The following is a 22997-nucleotide window of genomic DNA, read 5'->3' as shown; positions in this document are numbered from 1 at the left end:
ACCACATCCAGGGCATGAAGCTCCCGTTCCACCACATCCCAAATGCTCTATTGGGTTGAGGTCTGGTGACTGTGGGGGCCATTTTAGTACAGTGAACTCATTGTCATGTTTAAGAAACCAATTTGAAATTGTTTGAGCTTTGTGACATGGTGCATTATCCTGCTGGAAGTAGCCATCAGAGGATGGTACATGGTGGTCATAAAGGGATGGACATGGTCAGAAACAATGCTCAGGTAGGCCGTGGCATTTAAACAATGCCCAATTGGCACTAAGGGGCCTAAAGTGGGCCAAGAAAACATCCCCAACACCATTACACCACCAGCATGCACAGTGGTAACAGGGCATGATGGATCCATGTTCTCATTCTGTTTACGCCAAATTCTGACTCTACCATCTGAATGTCTTAACAGAAATCGAGACTCATCAGACCAGGCAACATTTTTCCAGACTTCACTACAAAAAGGAAAAAGAGGATACAATTTGCACAAGCTCACCAAAATTGGACAGTTGGAGATGAGTGGTACCCGGTGGGGTCTTCTGCTGTTGTAGCCCATCCGCCTCAAGGTTGTGCGTGTTGTGGCTCCCAAATGCTCGGCTGTAACGAGTGGTTATTTCAGTCAAAGTTGCTCTTCTATCAGCTTGAATCAGTCGGCACATTCCCCTCTGACCTCCAGCATCAACAAGGCATTTTTGCCCACACTGCCCCTTACCGGATGTTTTTCCCTTTTGACACCATTCTTTGTAAACCCTAGAAATAGTTGTGCATGAAAATCCCAGTAACTGAGCAGATTGTGAAATACTCAGACCGGCCCGTCTGGCACCAACAACCATGCCACGCTCAAAATTGCTTTCAGATAGAAAGTTTTCATTGTAGTAGCATAATGGTCCATTAACTCAGCCATGAAAAAGGAGAGGACAACAAAAACATGATCGAAAATGACAAAGCAGTTGAAGTAAACAGGTAGAAAAGTGACAAAAAGTCAAGAAACATTGCAGCCTAGAGTACTGGAGATTTGAAATATCTGATCTACTTAAGCCATGATGAAGAGCACAGAGACAAGACAGCAAGTGAGTAGCAGGTGAAGAGAACAGGTAGAACTAGCCAGACAGGATATTTATTGTCACAGATTAGATTATTTCAAACTTGGTTTGTTTTGCAAAAACATTTGCATTCATTTGTCATAAAATGTCATCTGAACTTAGAAGTGATTTTGCATAAATTTATTAATCTGCAGTTGTGCCCCATGTGCTGGCCTGTTGTTCTTTATGTAATTTCATTAAACAGTTACACATTTTCAGTTATGTTATTTTCTGCATTTAGGTCTGCAAAGTTGGTGGTCTTTTTATTTATTTTGATGGTGCTCGGCCTTACAACAGTGCAATTATAACTCTTGCAACACTGCACTTTTTATTGTGACTTAAATCATAGAGAGACATGAACTGGACATTATGGCGTCAGTAACATTGAAATAATTGTTGTACGAATTTTTAACAGAATTCAGTCAGAATCCCTATTTGTTACAAAATTTAATTGAAATATATTTTTTTAGAATAACATGTACAGAACAACTGTGAAAGTCAGCATATAGATGGTTTCCACAGTAACAACATAAACAAGATCCTTTTAGAGTGTTTCTGATAACAAGCAAAATACACAACAAGTAGATTACCTTCAAATCATAGCTAAAGCATATCAAAAACTACACTGAGCTATGTTGTGTAAAATGTGTACTATATAATGAAACACATTTTTTACTACAGATTGGCTGCCAAACCTCCCTTTATGCAATGATCCATGATCACCATCTCGTCTTTAGAAAACTAACATTTGTTATTTTTGACGAGGAATTATTTTTTATTTGTTCCCGAGTTCTGTTTAGCTAGCAGACCATAAAACAGAGACCGGAAGTAAAAAAAAAAACAGGATTTTGAGAACTGTCTTAGAAACTGTCACCTTTCTTACTAAATGTAAGTGCTTACTAAGAGTCTTGTAAAAAATTTTTATAATATTTTCATACAAGGTTATATATTTATCTGTAATACAAATTAGCCTACATACATTTTCAACAGGGGGTCCAAAGATTCTATCATAATGTTTATTACAGTTTTTTTCGATTGCTAAACGACAGTGGACACAACTGGAGTCACATGTGCAAAACTCAGTCTGCACTACTCCAACAGTCAGAAAAAAAAACTGTAATGTAAATTTTGCTATTTAACTGTTTCAGAGAAAGCTATCAAGTTACACACAATAAATATATAAATATTGGAGATGAAAATTGAGGGGGTTTGTGGAAACTGTAAATAGTCGTGTGACGTTTCCATGTTTTACCATAAGAGGGCGCGAGTCTTTTTCAGCCCATATATAACATGCACATGCATCGGGGCGGCCTTTTCAGCTGAGTCCGCCATCAGGTCGCAGCCAGAGCTGTACACCTCCTAAAAACTCCAAACAGCATCCGTCAAAATGATCATCTACAAGGACATCATCACTGGTAAGAATAGCCACTAACTCAACGCAGCCGTTCAAAATGTTACGATTTTACAGATATTTTTTGTGTGAGATGTTGGGGAGTTGTTTTTAAACGCCGGTCTTTCCCGCTTTACTGCGGCCTAACTTTCTCGAAAGCTGTTAGCTGGGTGGCTAACGGTGTAAAGTTGTGAACAAATCTGTTACTCTGCTGTCGTCTTTAATATGTTCTAGCTGCGTCTGTTTGATCAACTTACTGTATTTAAACACTTTGATGAGTACGTGTTATGAAGTTTTTAGTTAAATTGTGTGGTAAAGTTAGCGTTAAATAAATGTTAGCGGTTCAGTTAAAACGCCGGTAAGCTGGTGTGATATTCTGTAAAAGAGATTTTACGGTTTTAAAACGCATTCTTTAGAAAAATATTACTATCTATATAAAGAATGGCCATATTTTGTGATTTTGCTTTGTTTTTAAGACCTAAACGAATTATTTTGTACGGTTAGGTGATTGTACTCATTGTTGATTTCACAAACCGTTGTGAGCTGATGAAATTACAGCTGAACAGGGCGTTTTACTACGCTAGTACAGTTTGTTCATCACTCTGTCTTAAATGTGACTACTGAAATGCCACGTACAACCCACACGTGATCTTGACCTTTTTATTTTGTTTTTTGTTCACAGGCGATGAGATGTTCTCCGACATCTACAAAATCAAGGAGTCTGAGAATGGGATGATGATTGAAGTGGAGGGAAAGGTATGTTTCGTTATTTAAGTTAATCTAACAGATGTTTATTTAAAACCCTGTGTAATAAACAGCCCTGGTACAATGATGACAATCTTAGGACACCTTTGGAGGTTATGACCAATGAAACTAAACCATATACTGAGTACCTGTATAAGAAGGGCTATGTAAGTGTTGCTTTTTGTTTCTTGAATACACCTTATAGAATGCCGATTTGTGTCTGTAAACAATGTTCTGTTTTACAACTGCAGATGTTCACAGTTGTTATGCAGTTGCCTTGTAGGCCTTCCTTAATTATAAACAAGTTAGAAAGTCATATGAAATTACCTGTCTCACAATAAAGCAATATCTCTAATCTAAGACTTAATAATTGGTTTAAACTACTGTAAATATTTTGACAAACCACACAATGTACCACACTGAGTAGGGCGATCAGTTTGGTGATTTTATTTTATGGTTTTAGATTTCTATTGAAGAGCACCAATTATCCGATTCATGATTTTACATTTCCTTTGGTGTGTATTCGTACATGCTAACCATATGCAACGGGTACATACCCCAAAGTAAACGATGATATGAGTTATTGTATTCTTGGACTACAACAAACACACATTTTGTAGGCAACAGTTTACTTCCTGGGATTAGTGATGTAGACAAGACTGACATTAACATAATTTCTCCCGCTTCGGACTGCGTCTGTAAGTTAACTCCTGTTAGCATAAGTAAGGTAAGGAGCGTCACATTTATCCGGCTGATGTCAGAGGTATTTATGCCAATCACAATGCACAGATTAGTTGTTTTTTTAACCATAAACCACGTAAACACATTGTATTATTACCAAATACACAAAATAAAATTTAATTTAGCAATGAATTGGGTGCACTTTCAATTCAATTTTGAATAGTTATCGGTAGGGGTGGGCAATAAACCAGTATGATAGTAATTACCGGTATTGTGTCACGCCATGATATGGATTTTGCTAAACCGTTGATACCGGCGTTACATATTTTAAATTCTATTTTTGCACTTATCAGGGTTCCCGCGGGGTGTTACAAAAAACTAACCTTCAGAAAGTTATATCTATGGCCTTAAAACGCCCAGATCTTCATCCTAGGACTTAAATTTAACTTTATGAATGTCATTTTTTTAAGACCCCGCGGGAGTTTACCCAAGTCTTAAAAGTCAAACCTCCGTTCCCGAGATGCGCTGTCCACAGAAACACAAAACGAAAGGCTCCGATCGCACTTCAATCCATTTTTAATCATCATTTTTTTTAAGAGGATGCACATAATAGTGCACGCAAATCCTGCCAAAGACTATATTTCAGGTGCTGTGATCTGTATACAGCGAGTTTGGCGAGAACCAAGCCCGTGGCTTACCTATAGCATTACCAGGTTCTGAAACATAACAGGAAGCGAACAAAATCAACACTGCTTTATTGAAAATCAACTTAAACAGTCGGGTTGTCAAATCCCAAGGCACCAACAGCGCGTCAACAGTTATACATTTAGGAGGCTTTTTTTTACCTCACTGCTTCAAAGTCGTTTAACGGTGTACTCCCTTTTCACTCAGATCTGCTCTCTCTACTGCGCCCTGCACGCGCTCTCCAGGTAAGCGATTGGAGGACGGAAAGCAAGAAATTACCGTAATACACCATAATTTGGCAAAAAGTGCAATTTATCTTCTTTTAGGAACCATTCCTTTTTTGATAGCGCAAATGGTTGAGGAGTAACGGTTAAATGAATAGCGCTTTCAGAGTGCTTTAGCGGATAACGTAAGCAACGTACCAAACACATTAAAAACAGCCTTTAATGGTAAATTTCGTTTTCTTAATGCAGGTTTATTAATTAGAGAGGCTATTAAACAATACATAGTGCATATTTACGCATAAAAACGTATGAGTGGAGTGTTTTTGGCAATGTGAATCTGCTGGTTAATTAAATTAAATTAAATGCAATTAAATGCAATAAATACATTTATTAATATAACTAACTTGTATTAATAAACTGCATTCATTAATGCGTTCAGGGATTAATAATAATTTAAAGTGAGATGGCATCTCCCATCAGATGTTCATATTAACAACAAAAAGAAAATCTTGTTCTTTGTATATTTATAAATCAAACAGACACAAGATATACACAGCACACAGCTTTAAAGTTGTTGGATGTAGCGTAAAACATTGTAATAGCCTACAAGCAAATGACCATACTAATTTCCATATTTTCATACTTCCCATATTAGTGACAATATGCATAAGAAGATGAGTCCACCCATTCACACAATTGCGCTTTTAAAGGAAAAAATGGGAAAAGATAAAAAATCATGTCTATGTCCAATCCCTCACTTATTCGTAACATAAGGTGAAAAATACAAATTTTGTCCGTAATTTAACTAAGGTTTACTACAGTGTGACTCCAAGTTTTATCTCATATGGCAACATACCGTAATACCGTTATACCGGCTGAAGAGTGAAAAATACCCTGATATGAATTTTTGCTCATACCGCCCACCCCTAGTTATCGGTGTTTCATAATTTTTATTTAGCTTTGCAGACATTGAAACTAAATTTAAATGCTGGTAATTGAAACCATCCCACTTAGCTATATCACCCAAACTATAAGCCCAACCAATTATTTTATGCCTTTTAATTTGAGTAACAAATAGTTTAAACAAGAAATCATAAATATGGGTAAACAAAACACAACTTGGTGCACCATCTAAACCAGGGGTCTCCAAACTTTTTTACACCGCTGACCAGTTTAAGCTTTAAAAAATGTGTGGAACTGGGGTAAGATTTGGGGGGAAGGGGGTTTGCGGAGTTGCTGTTCGAACAAAGTGCTGAAAATTCTCCTTTTCGAAATGTATAACGTTTAAATTGAAGTAAAGATACAGTGTTTCCCACAGGATTTTGAGAGACTTGTGGCGGTGATGACGTCACACTCTAATTAGCATATATGTGACGTCATCGTGTCTTTGCGTTTGATCCGGTTTGATCGAGTGTTGGCACCTGAAATATGTTTCACTTCTACTCTTTGATCTGTCACGTTATATTGCATTTTAACACAACTGATTGCTATTATTTACATATTATCAGTTCTGTTGTCAGACATAAAATGAGCAGACTATAGCCCTATTCGGATGGGATTAGTTTTACGGTTGTAGATGGCGTAATGTAATTTTACCACAGGACGTCTGTAATATTGATGGTCAATTCGGACGGGATTAGAAATCTCAGTTAAACATTCAGAAGTGAGAGGGGTAACTCGATTGCGCAGCAGGTCACCTCTCTCGTCGTCATGTGCACGTTGCTTCTTGATATCAACATGACACAGACGAGAAAAACTCGAAACACTGTGTTTAATTTCAGTTTGGGGAGAACGTCAGTTTCAGAAACAGTTCTGTGCCTCTGAGAAGTGAATTTGACTTTTTAAAGTTTGTGTCGTGTTATTCAGGAACTGACTTGCCACTGACTTGTTTTTTTTGCCTATAATACAAGTAAATGCTTAAGCGCTTTTATATTTAAAAGAAACCCGCAAAATAACAGGAAATTACGAAACGTACGTGTATGTTTACAGCTGGTATATCAATCACCATACATTTACATTGAAGTCTTACTGCTGTTGCTCGTCTCATCAATGTCTTGTTATGAGCCCCTTTTCATTTAAATGCGAGTTTTATTGTCGCGTATAGCGCAGACAATTGGGTGCAAATTCAGAAATATGAGAGAATACACAGTAACACAAAGTTACTACAAAACACGTGCGCAGGCATATCACATTATAGAGAGGGAGAGAACGGGTGTGTGTGGGAAACACTAATGCTAACCTTTCGTCAAGTCATCGCCGTCTTCTCTGTCAGTAAAATCTGTGACTGTTGACGTTTACGCGAAAAAGAAAGTATACGGAGGAACGGACATTGTAACACCGCCACCTTTTCACGCTCATGTGAGAGAGAGAGAGAGAGAGAGAGAGAGGGGGGGGGCGCGCGCTGCATGCAACATAGAAAGGGAGGGCACGATGGGTGCTTGCAACAATGAATTAAGACGTTTTTAAACAGTAAAATATAAATGTAAATGGGGATCATGAAAAATCTATTTGTGGGGGCCAGCACTGATTCTGTGGCGGTGCGCCACGTATGAAAATCAACGTATGGGAAACACTGAGATAACATCCATGCATTAGGAAATTTAATAATTGCTTCATTTATAGTATATTTTCTATAGACGTTTAAAACCATATTTTGGCAGATTGTTTTTTTTTACTTTCATTGTTTCACTAGTTTGCCTGCCCATTTAGTCTTAATAGTTAATGGTAAACGAACTTTGCTTACTGTTCTCGAAGGCAGCTCGAATCTTGGTCGGGCTCGAGTCACAAGTCCAAGTAACAGAACAGAAAAAAATGCAGTGAAAGAGGAGAGATGCCAGAAGAATTGCGGCTGAACGTGGAGCCACGAAGACTCCCGTTTAGACTACCATATGATTTCAATAATGATTGACACGGGACTGTTTTGGGTCCTTTCAAACCTACGTTAAAAGTGTAGCTGTTAAAATATTATTAATAGTTTATTTTGATCATGGTGCCACGATCGCTGAATAATTCTAAAGTTGTTTTAAAGAAGAATAAAATAATTATATTTCAGTCATTTGCGATGTCACACTGTTGAACGTCTCCGTGTATTTACATGATTTGCGAGGTACATTTGCAAATGACTCAAAATTGTACCTCTGCAATTCTTTGCTGTCATTAGAGTTTTGAGCATACAGTACTTCGATCAATGTGATTGCTGATGCGCTGGTAGAGAGAGAGACTGAGAAAAAGCGAGAGCATGGCCCTGTACACAAGTAGAAATGATTTATCTTATTTGACGTCGGCCCTTAAGGTACAAAATGCTATGTAAATGGCTATTATAAAAAAAAAATTCGGGACGTTCTTGCGACCCGGTGGCAACTTGTCCACAACCCGGTACTGTGTCGCGACCCGGTGGTTCGGGACCTATGATCTAAACAATGCACATTGCTGTAAAGAAAGAAAAAATACTATAAATGTGTGACAGTGGAATGCATTAACCACTTAAAACATAAAATAAGTTTTTAAAAATCATAATGGTCAAAACCCAGTAATGGCCCAAAATCCCTGTGTCTGGACATTGAGTATACAAAACTTCTCGACCCCATGTTTCGACATTTTTAGGTCGAGACATCTATTATAGATAATGCTCGCATCCTCTGAAGTAAAGCATGCACAGTAAGAATTGATTCAGGGATTTCCCGATTCAAGTTTTTCTTTAAATTAAAGGCTGGGAATAGTTTGTGCTTAGCCGTAATTTCAAGATTCAGCTTGTGCTGATTAGATGTTTTAACTTAAAGGGATAGTTCACCCAAAAATGAAAATTCTGTCATTTACTCACTCTCATGTTGCTACAAACCTGTATAAATTTCGTTGTTCTGATGAACACACAAAAAAGATATTTTGAGAAATGTTTGTAACCAAACCGTTCGTGGACCCCATTTACTTCCATAGTAGGAAAAAATAATACTATGAAAGTAAATGGGCTCCACAAACGGTTTGGTTACAAACATTTCTCAAAATATCTTCCTTTGTGTTCATCAGAACAAAGAAATGTATGTGGGTTTTTAACAACATAAGGGTGAGTAAATGATGACAGAGTTTTCTTTTTTGGGTGAACTATCCCTTTAACACTAGAACAGCCATGACGGTCAAAATGACCGTTTTGAAATTTATATTTACAATAACTTTGTTAATTAAAAAAATACAATCTTGCTGGTTTGTGACTTTTCCTTAAAGTGTTTGTATTTTTACTTACAATAGATTTTATATAAATTACACACAAGGCAAAGAAAATTTGACCATTTCTACCTATTTCAGCCATAGCGGTCATATTGACCGCTCTAAATTTCGCGCAATTCTATTGTCCTTTCCTGCGGTTTATTGTCTCTGTCAGCATCTCCAGTACTATTAGCATATGCTTGTTTGCTTACAAATGCAAATTATTGGAATACAAATTATTATTGCCTTTTAAAAAATAGGTTTATAAAGAGTTTACAGGGAGCGTTTTAGAAATGTGATACAAATAATAGAATGAAGAGAAATATGACTGCTGTGACAGCGACCTTTCCTGGGTGCAAGACAACAGTTCATCCTCATCAAAAAATGAGTCAGAGTCCTTACCGAGGAAAAAGATGCGGCTACCTTCATCGGAGATTAGGGATCCAGATGTTTCATTCACATCTGACAAGCTTGCGGCTGCCCTGCTCTCCGCTATGCACCGCTGTCCTATCGAGTGCTGCTCTGCGCAAGTTATATTCACTAGTTCTGCTGGTCATATTATTATTATTAGAATATTACTATTATTATTATTATTAGGACCGTCTTTCAGTCAACTGAACGTCCAGGGAGAAGGCAGAGCCTTGTCCTGACTGAAGCTGCTGGCTCCACCGCGCACACGAAGCGCAACATCGAAGATGCGCTCACGGCCTTTCTGTGTTTGTTTGACGATGCCACAAACCCTTGTGCGGAAATTGTGCGAGGAGAACAAAAGTAACTTGTGTTGACTGTGAAGCTTAAAAAAAGCTTAAAATTTGTAGCCTAATTGTTTTATGGTTCTAAACTTCGTTGTGGCTCTTTTTGTTTACTTTATAGCAGCTTGTTTTCAGCTTTTCCGTTTATGTTCTGTGTTATAAGTGTATGATAAATGTTAAAACACATTTTTTCATAGTCAAATAGATCCTTTAATTTGTTATTTTGTTGTTCCGAGTTATGTTAAATAAATACAGAGAAATACTGAATATAGCGTATGCAATAATTACATTTTACTTTATGAGATGGTGTGAATATTTATAAATGTATAATTATCTTTTTAACTAAAAAAAAAAAAGTAGATGTTGGGGTTATTTGGTTTTTTAAAATATATCCTCACAGAATTAATACATTAATCTCTCATTTGGGGAATTTATCAGAGAGATAATAGAGTTTATAATCTAGCGGTCAGAATGACCGCTAACGGCTGTTCTAGTAGTCTTGGAATTCTGGCGCTTCTAGTGTTAAAGGACAGAGTGGCATCCGATATCGTGACACTTGTGTTTTTATTGAAGATGATCTCAAGGTCAGAGGGAGACATCGATGATGCTCTGATTGGTGGCAATGCATCAGCGGAAGTTCAGGATGAGGGCTGTGAAAGTTCCATGGTCAGTGGTGTGGATATTGTCCTCAATCACAAACTTCAAGAGACATCCTATGACAAGAAGTCTTACACGGCATACATCAAGGACTACATGAAAGCGTAAGTGCTCGTTACAGCACTATCCTTGTTAAAGAAAAAAAAATGGCAGCTATCACTTAAATAAAGGGCGATTTATAGTCGTGCATAGGTCCTACGGCGTAGCCGCGACGGCGTAGGATCCGCGTCGGTTTTCATTTATACTTTTGCGTCGATGTGCAAACACGCGCGAAACCGCTGGTTGGCAGTAATCACGCGTGTAACCACAGTGGCAGCAGAAGTCGTCACAGAAGAAGAAGCTAAGCAAGTTAACCCACAAACGAAGAAGAAATAGCAACTTGTGTATAATTTGAGAAGACCAGCAATGATGGAAGTAAATAAACAGCGACTTGTGTTGCAGTTTGAGTTAAATCACTCCTCAACTTGGCTCATCTTTGTTTTCACCGTCTCAAACGGAAATACCTATGACGCAGTTTTTTTTACCTGACGGGAGGTTTTCTGGTGGACCAATCACAGCGCTTGCGGTCCGCGTAGAGCCGCCGCGCTGTTAAAAATTTTGTGAGGTGCGCGTCAGGCTACGCACAGGCTACGGTAGCTATGGCGTAGGACCTACGCACGACTATAAATCGCCCTTAAGTATGTTATACCTTACCACAGAATTTGTGTACTGTAAATATCTTTGTTTTGTTTAACTACCATTTTTTTGCTGGGTTATCCTGCTTTTTTTGCATCATTGACAGCTCAGAGTCTTGTATTGTGGCCACCTGGGTTTAAAGATGTAAAGATGCAAAATTAAAAGTCCCTGCGCTTTCTGCTTGCACTATGAGTGGCATGTAAGATTGATTTGGGGACAACAAAAAGTTCAGTTTTTTCATTGCACTTCACATGATGTGGATGTTGTTTTAAAGCATAACTAATTTGGCAATTTCTATAACAGAGTTAAAGCCAAACTTCAGGAGACTGCACCTGACAGGGTAGACCCCTTTATGGCTAATGCACCAGCTGAGGTCAAGAAAATTCTAGGCAACATCAAGAACTATCAGGTAGGCTGCAGAAGTTTCTTATATTTTGAATGTACTGCTAATAGTAGCAAATGTTTACTTGAAAGTACACAGTTATTACAAACCTTAGGACATGTAATTTAATGCAGAGTGTATTCCTTTAGCTTAAACGTACTTAAATCTTCTAAAATCTTCGTTATTTTCAAAAAACAAATTGGTTTTGAGTTTTTGAGTTGTGACCTTTTAAAGTATGACCTTTTTAAGTTGTTTGTCCAACTAACATAATTTCTGTCTTGTAGTTTTTCACTGGTGAGTCCATGAACCCAGATGGTGTAATTGGTCTCCTTGACTTCCGTGAGGATGGCGTCACACCATACATGCTTTTCTTTAAGGATGGTTTGGAGATTGAGAAATGCGTAAGTTTATGAATTTGTTTTGTTTCTATTTAAATGTTATTTACAAAGAGCATCTAAAGGCAGGGTAGGCAGTTTTCCGAGATGCTTGCAATACCAAGCTAGCTTTAAACGCACAAGATCCCACCTGCAATAGCGCTTTCTAAAACACCCGGTGGCCTTGCACAAGTTCCCAACTTTTACTTTTAGAAGTAATCAAAATTGACAGCTGATTAACAGAACTCTTTAACCTGTGAAAAAAACAACCAGAGGATGCACTAATTGGATGAATATTACATGGTCCTGTGCCTATATTAAGACAACTTGATGATTGCTATCAGGTTGTAAAGAAACTTTCAACCAGCATAACAAAACATTAAGGAAAAATTGTCTACCCTGCATTTAAATGATTTTTAAAATGTTGTGTAGTATAAATTCAAGTCTGTAAAAAAGCACTAATGTTTTGCAAATAGCATCCACTGATAGACCTGTTGCACCAATAAGTGGCCTCTGGGTTTGCACTAGGATGCAAAAGTAAACCTCCTTATGTCTACTTGTCATCTGAAAGGTGGCTTGTATTGACTGAACAGAGGAGAATAAACACTTTTGTTAGCTTTGAGATATATGAACTGTTGTACAAATCTGGCTATACTGCACTGATTTTAATATTTTCAAATACATTTTTTTAATGTCTTTTGGAATTGTTTTTATAAACCTAAATGTTAAGTGTTGTTTTTTTGCAAAGCTACTTGCTTATTCCGCCTCTGCTATGAAGTAGAAGTCAACCGATTTATCGGCCGGGGCCGATTAATTGGCCGATTTTTGGCATATTTTAAAATATCTGCTTTGGCCGATTTTGCTGCAAAATTAGGCCGATTAATAGGCAGGCGCATCTGCGGGCACCTAAGCGTTGTTGTAGAACTCGTGACGCTGCCTCTTGCTGCAAGCAGATCGCTCCCGTATGTGTGCACCCGTGACTTGTTCACAAACAGCTTTAGTAAACGATGGCGGGATCGCGCGAAATAAGCAGCCAGTACAACAGCGCGACGGGCTTATCTCGCGGTGCACTGTCCGTGCAAAGATTAGGCTCATTTCATGTGATTAATGAGTGCTGATGATCTTTATTTGCGTGACAGAGAGAGCAGAGCCGCGCGCGCACGCTTTCTGTCTTTAAACTGTCTCCCTGCTTTTATTACTCAAAACAAAACTGACTCTGACACTGACTGATGGCGAAAGGTCGGAAGACCAAATCATATCAGAAGAGTTTTTCGTGTTGTTACAGTAACACTTTGTTTACAGTTTTGCGCTGCTCAGCCTGGATTAGAACACAACGCGTCCGATTTGCGAACTGACTCCTTTGAACGGATTTGTTTGAATAAACGGTTGAAACAACAGATCTGTCCCAACACTAAACTCACAAGACGTCACTGTCCGCACAATCAGACACTTATAGCGCCTCAGAAATGAGAATGTAAATGTGTTTAGAAAGATTTGCCCTAAATAACAGTCTCAACTAAAAAACATAGACATTTACTTTAACTTTATGATGAATAAATAATTTATCAGGTCTACCAAATAAGGATTTTATCCTACAAAGCAATTAAAGCCATGGTAAAAAAAACTGATCAAAGATGATGACAGCAGAATGTCAGGTAATAAAGAGGAGGTTGTAAAACTCTTCAGAAAGACCAGTCATAATTTTTTTAAATACTTTGACTTTAATAGTGACATTTTTACATTTAAAATATCTGCTAATGATGATAAAATTTTGATTATTATGTGCATATAGAAAATCGGCCAAACATATCGGCCATCGGCTGCCCTGATTTCTAAATATCGGCATCGGCCAGAGAAAAAGCCATACAGTGTTTCCCACAGATCTGAAATTTACTTGTGGTGGTAGCTGGTGAAAAGGGCAATCATTATTATCCACCGACAAAAAATGGTCTACTATACATGTAACAAAGAACTAATAATGTGTGACACAACACAATACTTTGATTTATAAAACATTCATATTAATTTCACATTATAGTTCATTAATCTAACCACCCCAAACTTTTTTTTGCCATAAACAAAGCTGACACTGTTTGTCAAAGCACCACGAAAAAACTTGATGTTTTTGCACTGATATATGAAGCAATTTGATGACCCCTTTTATCAAACTCAATTATATACAATACTATGTATACTATAGCCTATATAGACAGTGCAGGTCTATATATTATAAATGTGACTGATGTTATAATGGTAATAACTTCTATAAGATAGGCACTTTTACTGCTTTCTATTTCTCTTTTGCCGATTTAAAAAAGCTTAATCCACTAATTATTTCAGATTTAAAAGTCTACTTGCTGTGCTGTCCCGATGACAGACTTTACATTACAGCTTTGCGTTTTTTATATCCTGAGTCAGCTAGAGCTTTGCTCATTCAGTATTAGCACTGCTTTTTGCTACAATCTCTGTGCAAACTGTTTAGATTTTAGTAAAGATATTGTCTATTAATAGTAAGACTATTAAAAAATGGGATAAAGAAAATGAAGCGGCGCGTGGTCGTGACAAGAGCCAGTTGCTATCGCCATAGAAACCGGAGGCACGCTAAAACAGCACTCGAGCTTTAGCGCGGTAGCGCTCACGGCCGTTCTCTAATCGACTCGGGTTTTACACACAATATTAATCAGACTTGGGACCCGAAGTAATGAACTAGGACCGACCCGGACCCATCTGACCATTTAAAATATAAACCCGGAACCGTACGGGTCCCGCGTCCTCAGTGAAGAAAGACCTCTAATGGTAAAACTCTGCTCAAGTTCAGAAACATGAAAGGATACAATGTGACACTGAGGTTGCTTCGCGTCGCGCCCAATTCATTGAGAAACAGAGAGCACGTGAACGGACACTCAACCGGAGAGACACAACGTGCTTGCACGCAAAATGAAGCCAACTTAGATGCTATAAACACATATGCACATAAGCATATGCGACCATTTTGGTCGCAGTGTGTTCCCTGGCTGCTCCGTATGTGCTGCTGCAGTTGATCCAGTTTGCCGCGCTGGATGATGAGTTTATGACGCGTGCATCATCTTCACGGTCACCCGACCCCCACCTCTCTCTTTCGCTCTCTCTCTCGCGCTCTCTCTTTCGCTCTCTCTTTCGCTCTCTTTCGCTCTCTCTCTCTCTCTCTCTCTCTCTCTCTCTCTCTCTCTCTCTCTCTCTCTCTCTCTCTCTCTCCAAAACACGGGTCATCCAGTCGAGTTCAGAAATACGGAAATTCGTAAAGTGATTTTTTTTACTTGGGCGGGTTGCAATTTACCTGGGCGCAGCGCCCAAGTAGAGCCTATGTATGGGAAACACTGCCATATCAGTCGACCTCTACTATGAAGCACTGCCAAACATGGAATTAAATAATGCATTCAGAAGCATAATGTCATTTTTTTATCCAGACAGGATTTTGGTTGTAATTTAAAATTTGTTTTAAACATGATTTTGTTTTCTGTTTCTCTCTATAGTAAAGTGTTCAGATTACCCTTCCAACACTGGCCTCTGCTCTGTGGATTAAACAAGACATTCCCTCTAATCCTTTGCATCAGGACCAGAGGCTCTTTTAACTTCACGAAGCCACTGTTTTTCATTTCTTGATTGGCATATGTCTTTTCATGCTAAAGACATGATTGTCCTCTCAAAAAAATAAAAACAGGACTTTTAGCAAGCCAAACTACAATGTGAAAATGTTGTGGTTATTAACTGAATTGTTTAGGGGTTTTCTTTTATTTCATCGTCTCATGGAGGTGAAGATGACTGCTGGCTTTTCATTTGCTCTGCATGTCAGCTTCTTGTTTCAGCAAATGTACAGTTGTAAGTCCCCCTTTTCCCATTGAATCAAAGGATTGTATAGGATTTCTTGGCACAATTTGTGAAAATAAAGTCAAGCTGCTGGCTAATTCAAGATGTTGCCTGTGTTAACCGCTACCTTGTGTTATGTGTTGTCATTAAGAAGCAATGTTTCTGTGAACAGAGAAGAAACGGTTGTAATGAGGGAGTCGTGACAAAAGCAAACGATTGTTGGTAATGACCAAGTTGCAGATCTTATTTGTTGTACACCAATAGATGCACGTCAATATCATTTTACATGTTAACAAAATCGTCTGCAGAGGGCCACCCATGAATAATCAGAATTATGTTTTCTAAATCTAATAGACAAGCACAGTCTGACCAATAACAATAGTTGATGTTTTCAGACTTTAATAAAAGTTAATGATTGCCTTTTTTATTTTAGTAACCTGGGAGAATGCAGTAACATTTTCTACCTTTCACCAAATCTTCCTTGCACCTGCTTTTGAATGGGCCACTATAAACCAAATTTTTTTCATATTTTATCAGTTCATATACCCATCTTTTCTGTGTTTTTGTCTTGTGTTTCCAAACCTCTGCCCTGTAAAATTAATTAGGTGTGCGGAGCTATGACATTATTTTGAGTGATGAGCAGGTTCGTTTGCTCTTGTGGTACTCTGATGTCCTATGCTGATTGGTCACTGTGGCGAAACACTTGTAGTATTTGTCACCTTTTGTGATTTCACTGATTGCTCATCTGGAATATAAAACTAATTTAATAATTTAATCATAATTTAACATTTATGAATGCAGCGCACATTATTAATTACATGATTATCACAGTCGGATCTATAATAATGTGTAAATGTGTTGCAAGGTTTCTAGCCAATAGGCTAATTTGGAACCCTAGTCCCTGACACCTGGCGGTAATTTTTCCTGACCGGTTTTAAAAAAGGTGATAACTAGTTTACTGTGAATTGGCAGGCAAATGCTGCTCGCATCTCATCCAGTTGCATTAAGAAAATGCATGAAATTTATCTACAAGAAATGTTTTTTTTAATATATATTTTATTATATACAAAAAGCCTGACAACTTTATGCCTATTTTGTGATCCACATTGTATTCCTTCTGGTCCTTCTTTGTGTCATGCAATGTGCATGCTGTCCCTTCTGTGCTCAGTGGCCCAGTAATTGTTAACTGAATTGTCAAATTTTATTTCACAAATAGCAGCAGTTTCAATTATGACTGAAAAATCTGACACATAAAAGATAAACTAGGATTCTTAAAAGAAAATGTATTAAATGAAAATTAAATATTATTCCATATATTAAAACAATTCTTAAATAAAACACAAGCAACAACATGCCACGTAGGGCCAGTTTATGGGTGTAATTTTCTCATATAACACATTAACAGATAGCAGTTATCTAGGAAGAATCAATAAATTAAAAGAAAAAATTAGATGTAGCTGTGTGAATAAACACTTTATTTCAACAGTAAAATGCTAAAGAGAGACAATGTAGCAACAACTTTTCTTTTCATATTAAGGCAGCAGTCACTGGCACACCGGGTGTGCCTCATAAGCCTTGAAAAGTGAAGCCTCTGGCTCTTTGATCGCCCCCTGGTGGCTGGCTGCAGTACAAGTCATAAACCCCGCCCTCTCCATTCAAACGAATGGGACTCTGCTCTAAATAAAAAAATTATTTACACTTCCAATAAAAGTTTCTGAAAGATGGTTTTAGTCCTTTCAAGTAGTTTTTATCATGCTGGTATATGTTCAAGTCTTCATTATTGTGGTAAGTTTCATTTTAGCTTGTAATTCGATGCAATATAAACGGGGCGTGACGTTATGATTTGCGTGGTTGAATTGGTCGCGCGGGCGTTTGGGCGGAAGTTTGATACCGCGGCTCCGCCTCTGGTTCCACGGACGATTCCTTCTGCGCATGCCTTGGCTCCAAACTGACCGACCGTGGTCGGACATTTTTGGATTCAATTCATTACAATGGTGGGAGGCGACGTCGCGTCGTCCATCTTTTTTTACAGTCTATGTGGCACACATAAGCATGTTCATTTCTCTCAGTTCAATTTTCTTTTATAGCTCCAATTACTTCTCATCTCAAGGCCAAGTACATAATTTGTTGATGGCCAAACATTCCATCACAAATTTGAAATGGGATGTGTTGGTCGCTCCTCACAGGAGATCAATTCATTTAGGTAATTGTTCAACTGGGCATAGGGATATTAAGGATAAAGCCTCAATCCTGCATAGAGGGCATCAGTAAATGTGTTGTAAAATGTATGTAGGTGTGTGTGTTGGTCAGAGACACTGTAGTGTAGAAGGACAGAGTGCCCGCCTGTCAACACACCCATGTGGGGCCCATATGGGATGGATATGGGCTAGTGAGTGGGCCCCATGTGGGCTGCCCAGATGGGGCCCAGTTAGTTTTGTCCGCGGTTTCCATGGTGGCCCCATGTGGGCAAGCCCACATGGGCTAAAGGTGGGCTTTACATGGGCCCTAGCTAAAACCCACATGGGCAACCCAGGTTTCTCCCATCTGGGGCCGACGTGGGCTGATTATAGGGTCCCTGCTATTCTACCCATATGGGTAATAACCATTATTATGTGCTAAAAAAAAATTGGGGCTTATTTTACAGTCAGCCCATACTTTAACAATTGTAAGATGTTAATATGGTCTGGTGGACCCACCACATTATTAGCCTTTTAATTCAATACAGCCATAACAATTTATGTAAAAATACTTAACAGATATTTACTTTAGCTCAATATTACCAATGGTATATATATAATTTATGGTTTTTATTCGCCATTTACCCCTGTGAGATCACAATTATGATCATATGTTTTTTTTTTTGTGAGAAAATAAGGAAATTCATTTATAAAAAATGTTAAAAAATAATTTCTTAGAACTTGATCAGAACAGGTGAAAGTGCTTGAAATGTAACAATTTTGTAACTGTGTGTGGGAATAGTAGTTACAGAAAAAAAACATTCGCACACACAGACAAGACACACACACAAACAGACACACACACACACCAGGCCCAGTTAGGAGGAGGACACAGTTAAGTTTCATAGCACCTACAATTATTACTCTCTGGATTAGTAGAGCCGAACACCTCATATGTAATAGTTATGTATAGGACGGTGTACCATGTGCAGTCATTGAAAAAGTTATTTTTTATACGTTTGAGTTAAAAGAAATAATAACTTTTTCTTTTAGCAAACACTGAAAACTGGTCCCACAGACCTGAACACAACAAGCTACAATAACAAAGAGACCAGTAATACAATTAATGACATTTTTATTTAAGTAAATTTATAACAACATGCTTTTGCAATGTTCCCTCACAGTCACAGACAGAATTAGTTTATTTCCACCTCAAATGAGCCTGAAGCCTGAAGTCCTTGTTGAGGGGTTGCCTGTCGGGCCTGTCTATTACCCCCCCTCCCCCCCCCCCCCGGTCCCTAGCACCAATGAGCCACTTGGAGACCGCATTCTCGGCATCTTTAAGGGTGATTTGGCTGGTCATGGTGTTTCACTTTAAGCTTCGTTCAAGAAAAAAACAAATATAAAGACAACTGTAAAGACAACTATGTTAAGAAAAGCGCTATATAAATTAAGATTATTATTAGAAATACACACATTCTCTTAAACACACAAGCTAAGCAACTGAAAGACATGTGCGATCACACTGCTTAGCCAGGACAACAAACAGTCCATTAAAGGGATAGTTCACCCAAAAATGAAAATTGTGTCATCATTTACTTACTCTCATGTTGCTACAAACTCACATAAATTTCTTTGTTCTGATGAACATGAAGGAAGATATTTTGAGAAATGTTTGTAACCAAACCGTTCGTGGACCCCATTCACTTCCATTGTAGGAAAAAAGAATACAATAGAAGTAAATGGGGTCCATGAATGCTTTGGTTACAAACATTTCTTAAAATATCTTCCTTTGTGTTTTTCAGAACAACACAATTTATAAAGGTTTGTAACAACATGAGGGCGACTAAATGATGACAGAATTTTAATTTTTGGGTGAACTATCCCTTTAACAATATTTCAAATCGACATGTTTATAATCAGGGTATTGTGACACCTTTCTATTATCGGTACAACTTAAAACATTATCCACATGCACACCTACCATATATAACTTCATACAGTTTTAAGGACTTGAACTCTCTCTTTCCATTTCGGCCCAGAAAATTATACTGCCTGGATAGGCCATGGTCTAGAAGGAAGGTCATCATTCTTTTTGTGGCCTCGTCAACAGTCCCCCCCCCATGTCAGTCACAGCTGCAACCTGAGGGAGAACAAAGGCAATACAAAGCAAATTTATCTACAGTATATTGCTCACTGGAGTAAACCACTCAACATGAAAAAACTGCCAGAACCATATGTTTGAGCTAGGGGTGGAACTGTACATGTATTCGTATTGATCCGAAATGATACAGGCTTCACGGTTCGGTGCATGAATATACACGGAGAATACACGGTATAAAAATAAATAAAACTTGCGTGCAAATTAATGCAATGCGGAACATTGTGCTTTTGTCAAACTGTAACCTACAACTGTCACCCAACCAAAATCTCTCTCTCTCTCTCTGTCTCTCTCTCTCTCTCTCTCTCTCTCTCTCTCTCTCTCTCTCTCTCTCTCACACACACACACAGTTTAAAAGCAAAAAATATTTATCCAACCCCATTTATAACCAGTCTGTCGGTGACGTCTTTTGGAAATTCATCATATTACATTGGTTTTCATTTCTTGAACAGAGCACTAATCTGTTCATTTTTAAGTTACACATTTTAAACTGATTAAAAAAGAAAAATCAAATGTTTTTAAAGGTAGTAGTATTATTTTATACAGAAATAAAGTATTTATAATTCAGATGAGAAAAAAATTAGTGTTAAATAAAATAAAGGAAAACAAATATATTGATCTGAAATATAGCAAATTAATTTTTAATTCATTCAGGTACAATTACCCAGACCTGCAAACTCGCGCACGCGTGGGGGGATGTTACCCCAGCTCTATTTTTGTGATTTAAATATGAAAATGACACATTTCTGACCGTGACTTAACAAAAATCAGCATACTTTATAGGGATGCTCCGATCGATCGACCGCCGATCGGTATCGGCCGATAATGGCATTAAATGACTCGATCGGTGCTCGCTAAATCTGCCGATCTCATAAACCGATCTTTCTGTTTACTTTTGTCATCAAAAGGATCCTGAATGCGGTTGCAATTAAAGACATTTTTTACGTAGCGCGAGCATTTTTACAACCTGTTGCTCATGTGCAGCGTGCAGATTTGTATGTCTCTCTTTGCCTTTACACACCCTGTACATGTATTCGTATTGATCCGAAATGATACAGGCTTCACGGTTCGGTGCATGAATATACACGGAGAATACACGGTATAAAAATAAATAAAACTTGCGTGCAAATGAATGCAATGCGGAACATTGTGCTTTTGTCAAACTGTAACCTACAACTGTCACCCAACCAAAATCTCTCTCTCTCTCTCTCTCTCTCTCACACACACACACACAGTTTAAAAGCAAAAAATATTTATCCAACCCCATTTATAACCAGTCTGTCGGTGACGTCTTTTGGAAATTCATCATATTACATTGGTTTTCATTTCTTGAACAGAGCACTAATCTGTTCATTTTTAAGTTACACATTTTAAACTGATTAAAAAAGAAAAATCAAATGTTTTTAAAGGTAGTAGTATTATTTTATACAGAAATAAAGTATTTATAATTCAGATGAGAATAAAGTTAGTGTTAAATAAAATAAAGGAAAACAAATATATTGATCTGAAATATAGCAAATTAATTTTTAATTCATTCAGGTACAATTACCCAGACCTGCAAACTCGCGCACGCGTGGGGGGATGTTACCCCAGCTCTATTTTTGTGATTTAAATATGAAAATGACACATTTCTGACCGTGACTTAACAAAAATCAGCATACTTTATAGGGATCGGTATCGGCCGATAATGGCATTAAATGACTCGATCGGTGCTCGCTAAATCTGCCGATCTCATAAACCGATCTTTCTGTTTACTTTTGTCATCAAAAGGATCCTGAATGCGGTTGCAATTAAAGACATTTTTTACGTAGCGCGAGCATTTTTACAACCTGTTGCTCATGTGCAGCGTGCAGATTTGTATGTCTCTCTTTGCCTTTACAGAGATATGCGTATGAGGACGCGCTCCGGTAAACAGCGCGAGGCGTCTTCACATCCCCATCAAACAGCGTATACAACACATATCTATCACGGACAATTGCATCCTCATGCCAAAAGTTTCTTATTTGCATGCGTCTTAAAGTTTTGAGCGTTTAAACTTTTATTTTCCTCACAGCTGCTTGTCTGCGTTCAGCCGCCGCCCACACACAGCAGCCTGTCATCAGTGCACGTGAACAGAGCGATCTCTCTCTCACGTCTTAAAGCTGCAGTAACCTAATTCATCTCTCAATAAAATCACTCTCTGCTCTTGACTAAAGATTTTTTATACTTCATACGAATGCGTGTATATTTAATTAATACAGTAAAGTCTGTGAAGTGTTTTATTTTCAGTACTTTTAGGAGACATAAGCCTTTGTAAAGCCATATTAAATTTCTCTTTGCAGAATAAATATTTGTTGTGCTTATTTATTTGAGTCTCAACAATAATAAATAATAAAACAATAATATACCTAATTACTGCAAGTAATATAACAAAGGCAACATCCGTGTTATTATTTTATTTAGAAAGATTGTAACAGTTAGTCATCAAAGAGCTGGCATATCAGCTTTAAAAAAAATCGGAATCGGTATCGGCCGATCACGAAGATTACAAATCGGTGATCGGTATCGGCTGCAAAAATCCTGATCGGAGCATCCCTAATACTTTATCAAAAATCTATTTTAAAACATCCTTGAGGCTTAAAGAGAATGACACATTTAAAAAATGTTTTTATTTACAACTCACGGAAATGCCTGAAAGTGTTGTGAAGCATGACACTGAATAAAGAATAACAAAAGACAGACAGACATGAAAAAAAAGAAGTAATATTTTGCTGATGTTCGCGAAAGCTTCGTGCGACAAAGCCACTTTGTCCTCAGCCGGCGTCTGTGCAAGGTTGACGATGACGGGCCATTGTGAATGGCACTTAGTCCTCCACCAAAGTGCCCAGAACCATTGCCTGAAAGTAAATTAAAATCAATTAAATGTAACCTTGCAAACTATCATACATAGGGCTAATATGTTAAAACAACGTGTCTTCATACTGTATGGGT

At 37.9% G+C, this 22997-nt stretch overlaps 1 protein-coding gene, 1 long non-coding RNA gene and 2 other non-coding genes across 5 annotated transcripts; 3 read left to right on the top strand and 1 right to left on the bottom strand.

Annotated features, from left to right (window-relative positions):
* The first annotated feature begins 2348 nt into the window (after positions 1-2348).
* tpt1 (tumor protein, translationally-controlled 1) lies at positions 2349-15792 on the top strand. Its single transcript, XM_065295783.1, has 6 exons — positions 2349-2495; positions 3153-3226; positions 10329-10516; positions 11391-11496; positions 11754-11870; positions 15356-15792. Exons 1-6 carry the CDS (start codon positions 2468-2470, stop codon positions 15356-15358), a joined length of 516 nt encoding a protein of 171 aa, XP_065151855.1. The 5' UTR covers positions 2349-2467; the 3' UTR covers positions 15359-15792.
* LOC135786303 (small nucleolar RNA SNORD58) lies at positions 3294-3364 on the top strand. Its single transcript, XR_010546936.1, has one exon. It is a non-coding gene; the product is annotated as a small nucleolar RNA SNORD58 (small nucleolar RNA).
* On the top strand, positions 12317-12448 carry LOC135786305 (small nucleolar RNA SNORA31). The gene has a single exon (XR_010546937.1). It is a non-coding gene; the product is annotated as a small nucleolar RNA SNORA31 (small nucleolar RNA).
* A 3349-nt stretch (positions 15793-19141) lies between the features above and the next one.
* On the bottom strand, positions 19142-22358 carry LOC135786233 (uncharacterized). 2 transcript variants are annotated; one of them, XR_010546920.2, is made up of 3 exons: positions 21857-22358; positions 19851-20009; positions 19142-19245 (listed from the first exon to the last, which is right to left on the bottom strand). It is a non-coding gene; the product is annotated as an uncharacterized lncRNA (long non-coding RNA). The 2 variants fall into 2 exon arrangements; XR_010546921.2 differs by having other exon boundaries at positions 22079-22356.
* Between the last annotated feature and the right edge of the window lie 639 nt (positions 22359-22997).

The sequence above is a fragment of the Paramisgurnus dabryanus genome, chromosome 4 (assembly GCF_030506205.2).
Source record: "Paramisgurnus dabryanus chromosome 4, PD_genome_1.1, whole genome shotgun sequence".
NCBI lineage: Eukaryota > Metazoa > Chordata > Actinopteri > Cypriniformes > Cobitidae > Paramisgurnus > Paramisgurnus dabryanus.
Note: the sequence above shows the minus strand (reverse complement) of the source record. Positions and strands in the feature narration are given on the sequence as shown.

What these genes read in the sequence shown, in the direction of transcription:
- tpt1 (XM_065295783.1), top strand. Translation starts at nt 2,468, where the DNA reads ATGATCATCTACAAGGACATCATCACTG. An exon ending in CTACAAGGACATCATCACTG is followed by an intron (nt 2,496 to 3,152) that starts GTAAGAATAGCC and finishes TTTTGTTCACAG; the next exon opens with GCGATGAGATGTTCTCCGAC. An exon ending in ATCAAGGACTACATGAAAGC is followed by an intron (nt 10,517 to 11,390) that starts GTAAGTGCTCGT and finishes TTTCTATAACAG; the next exon opens with AGTTAAAGCCAAACTTCAGG.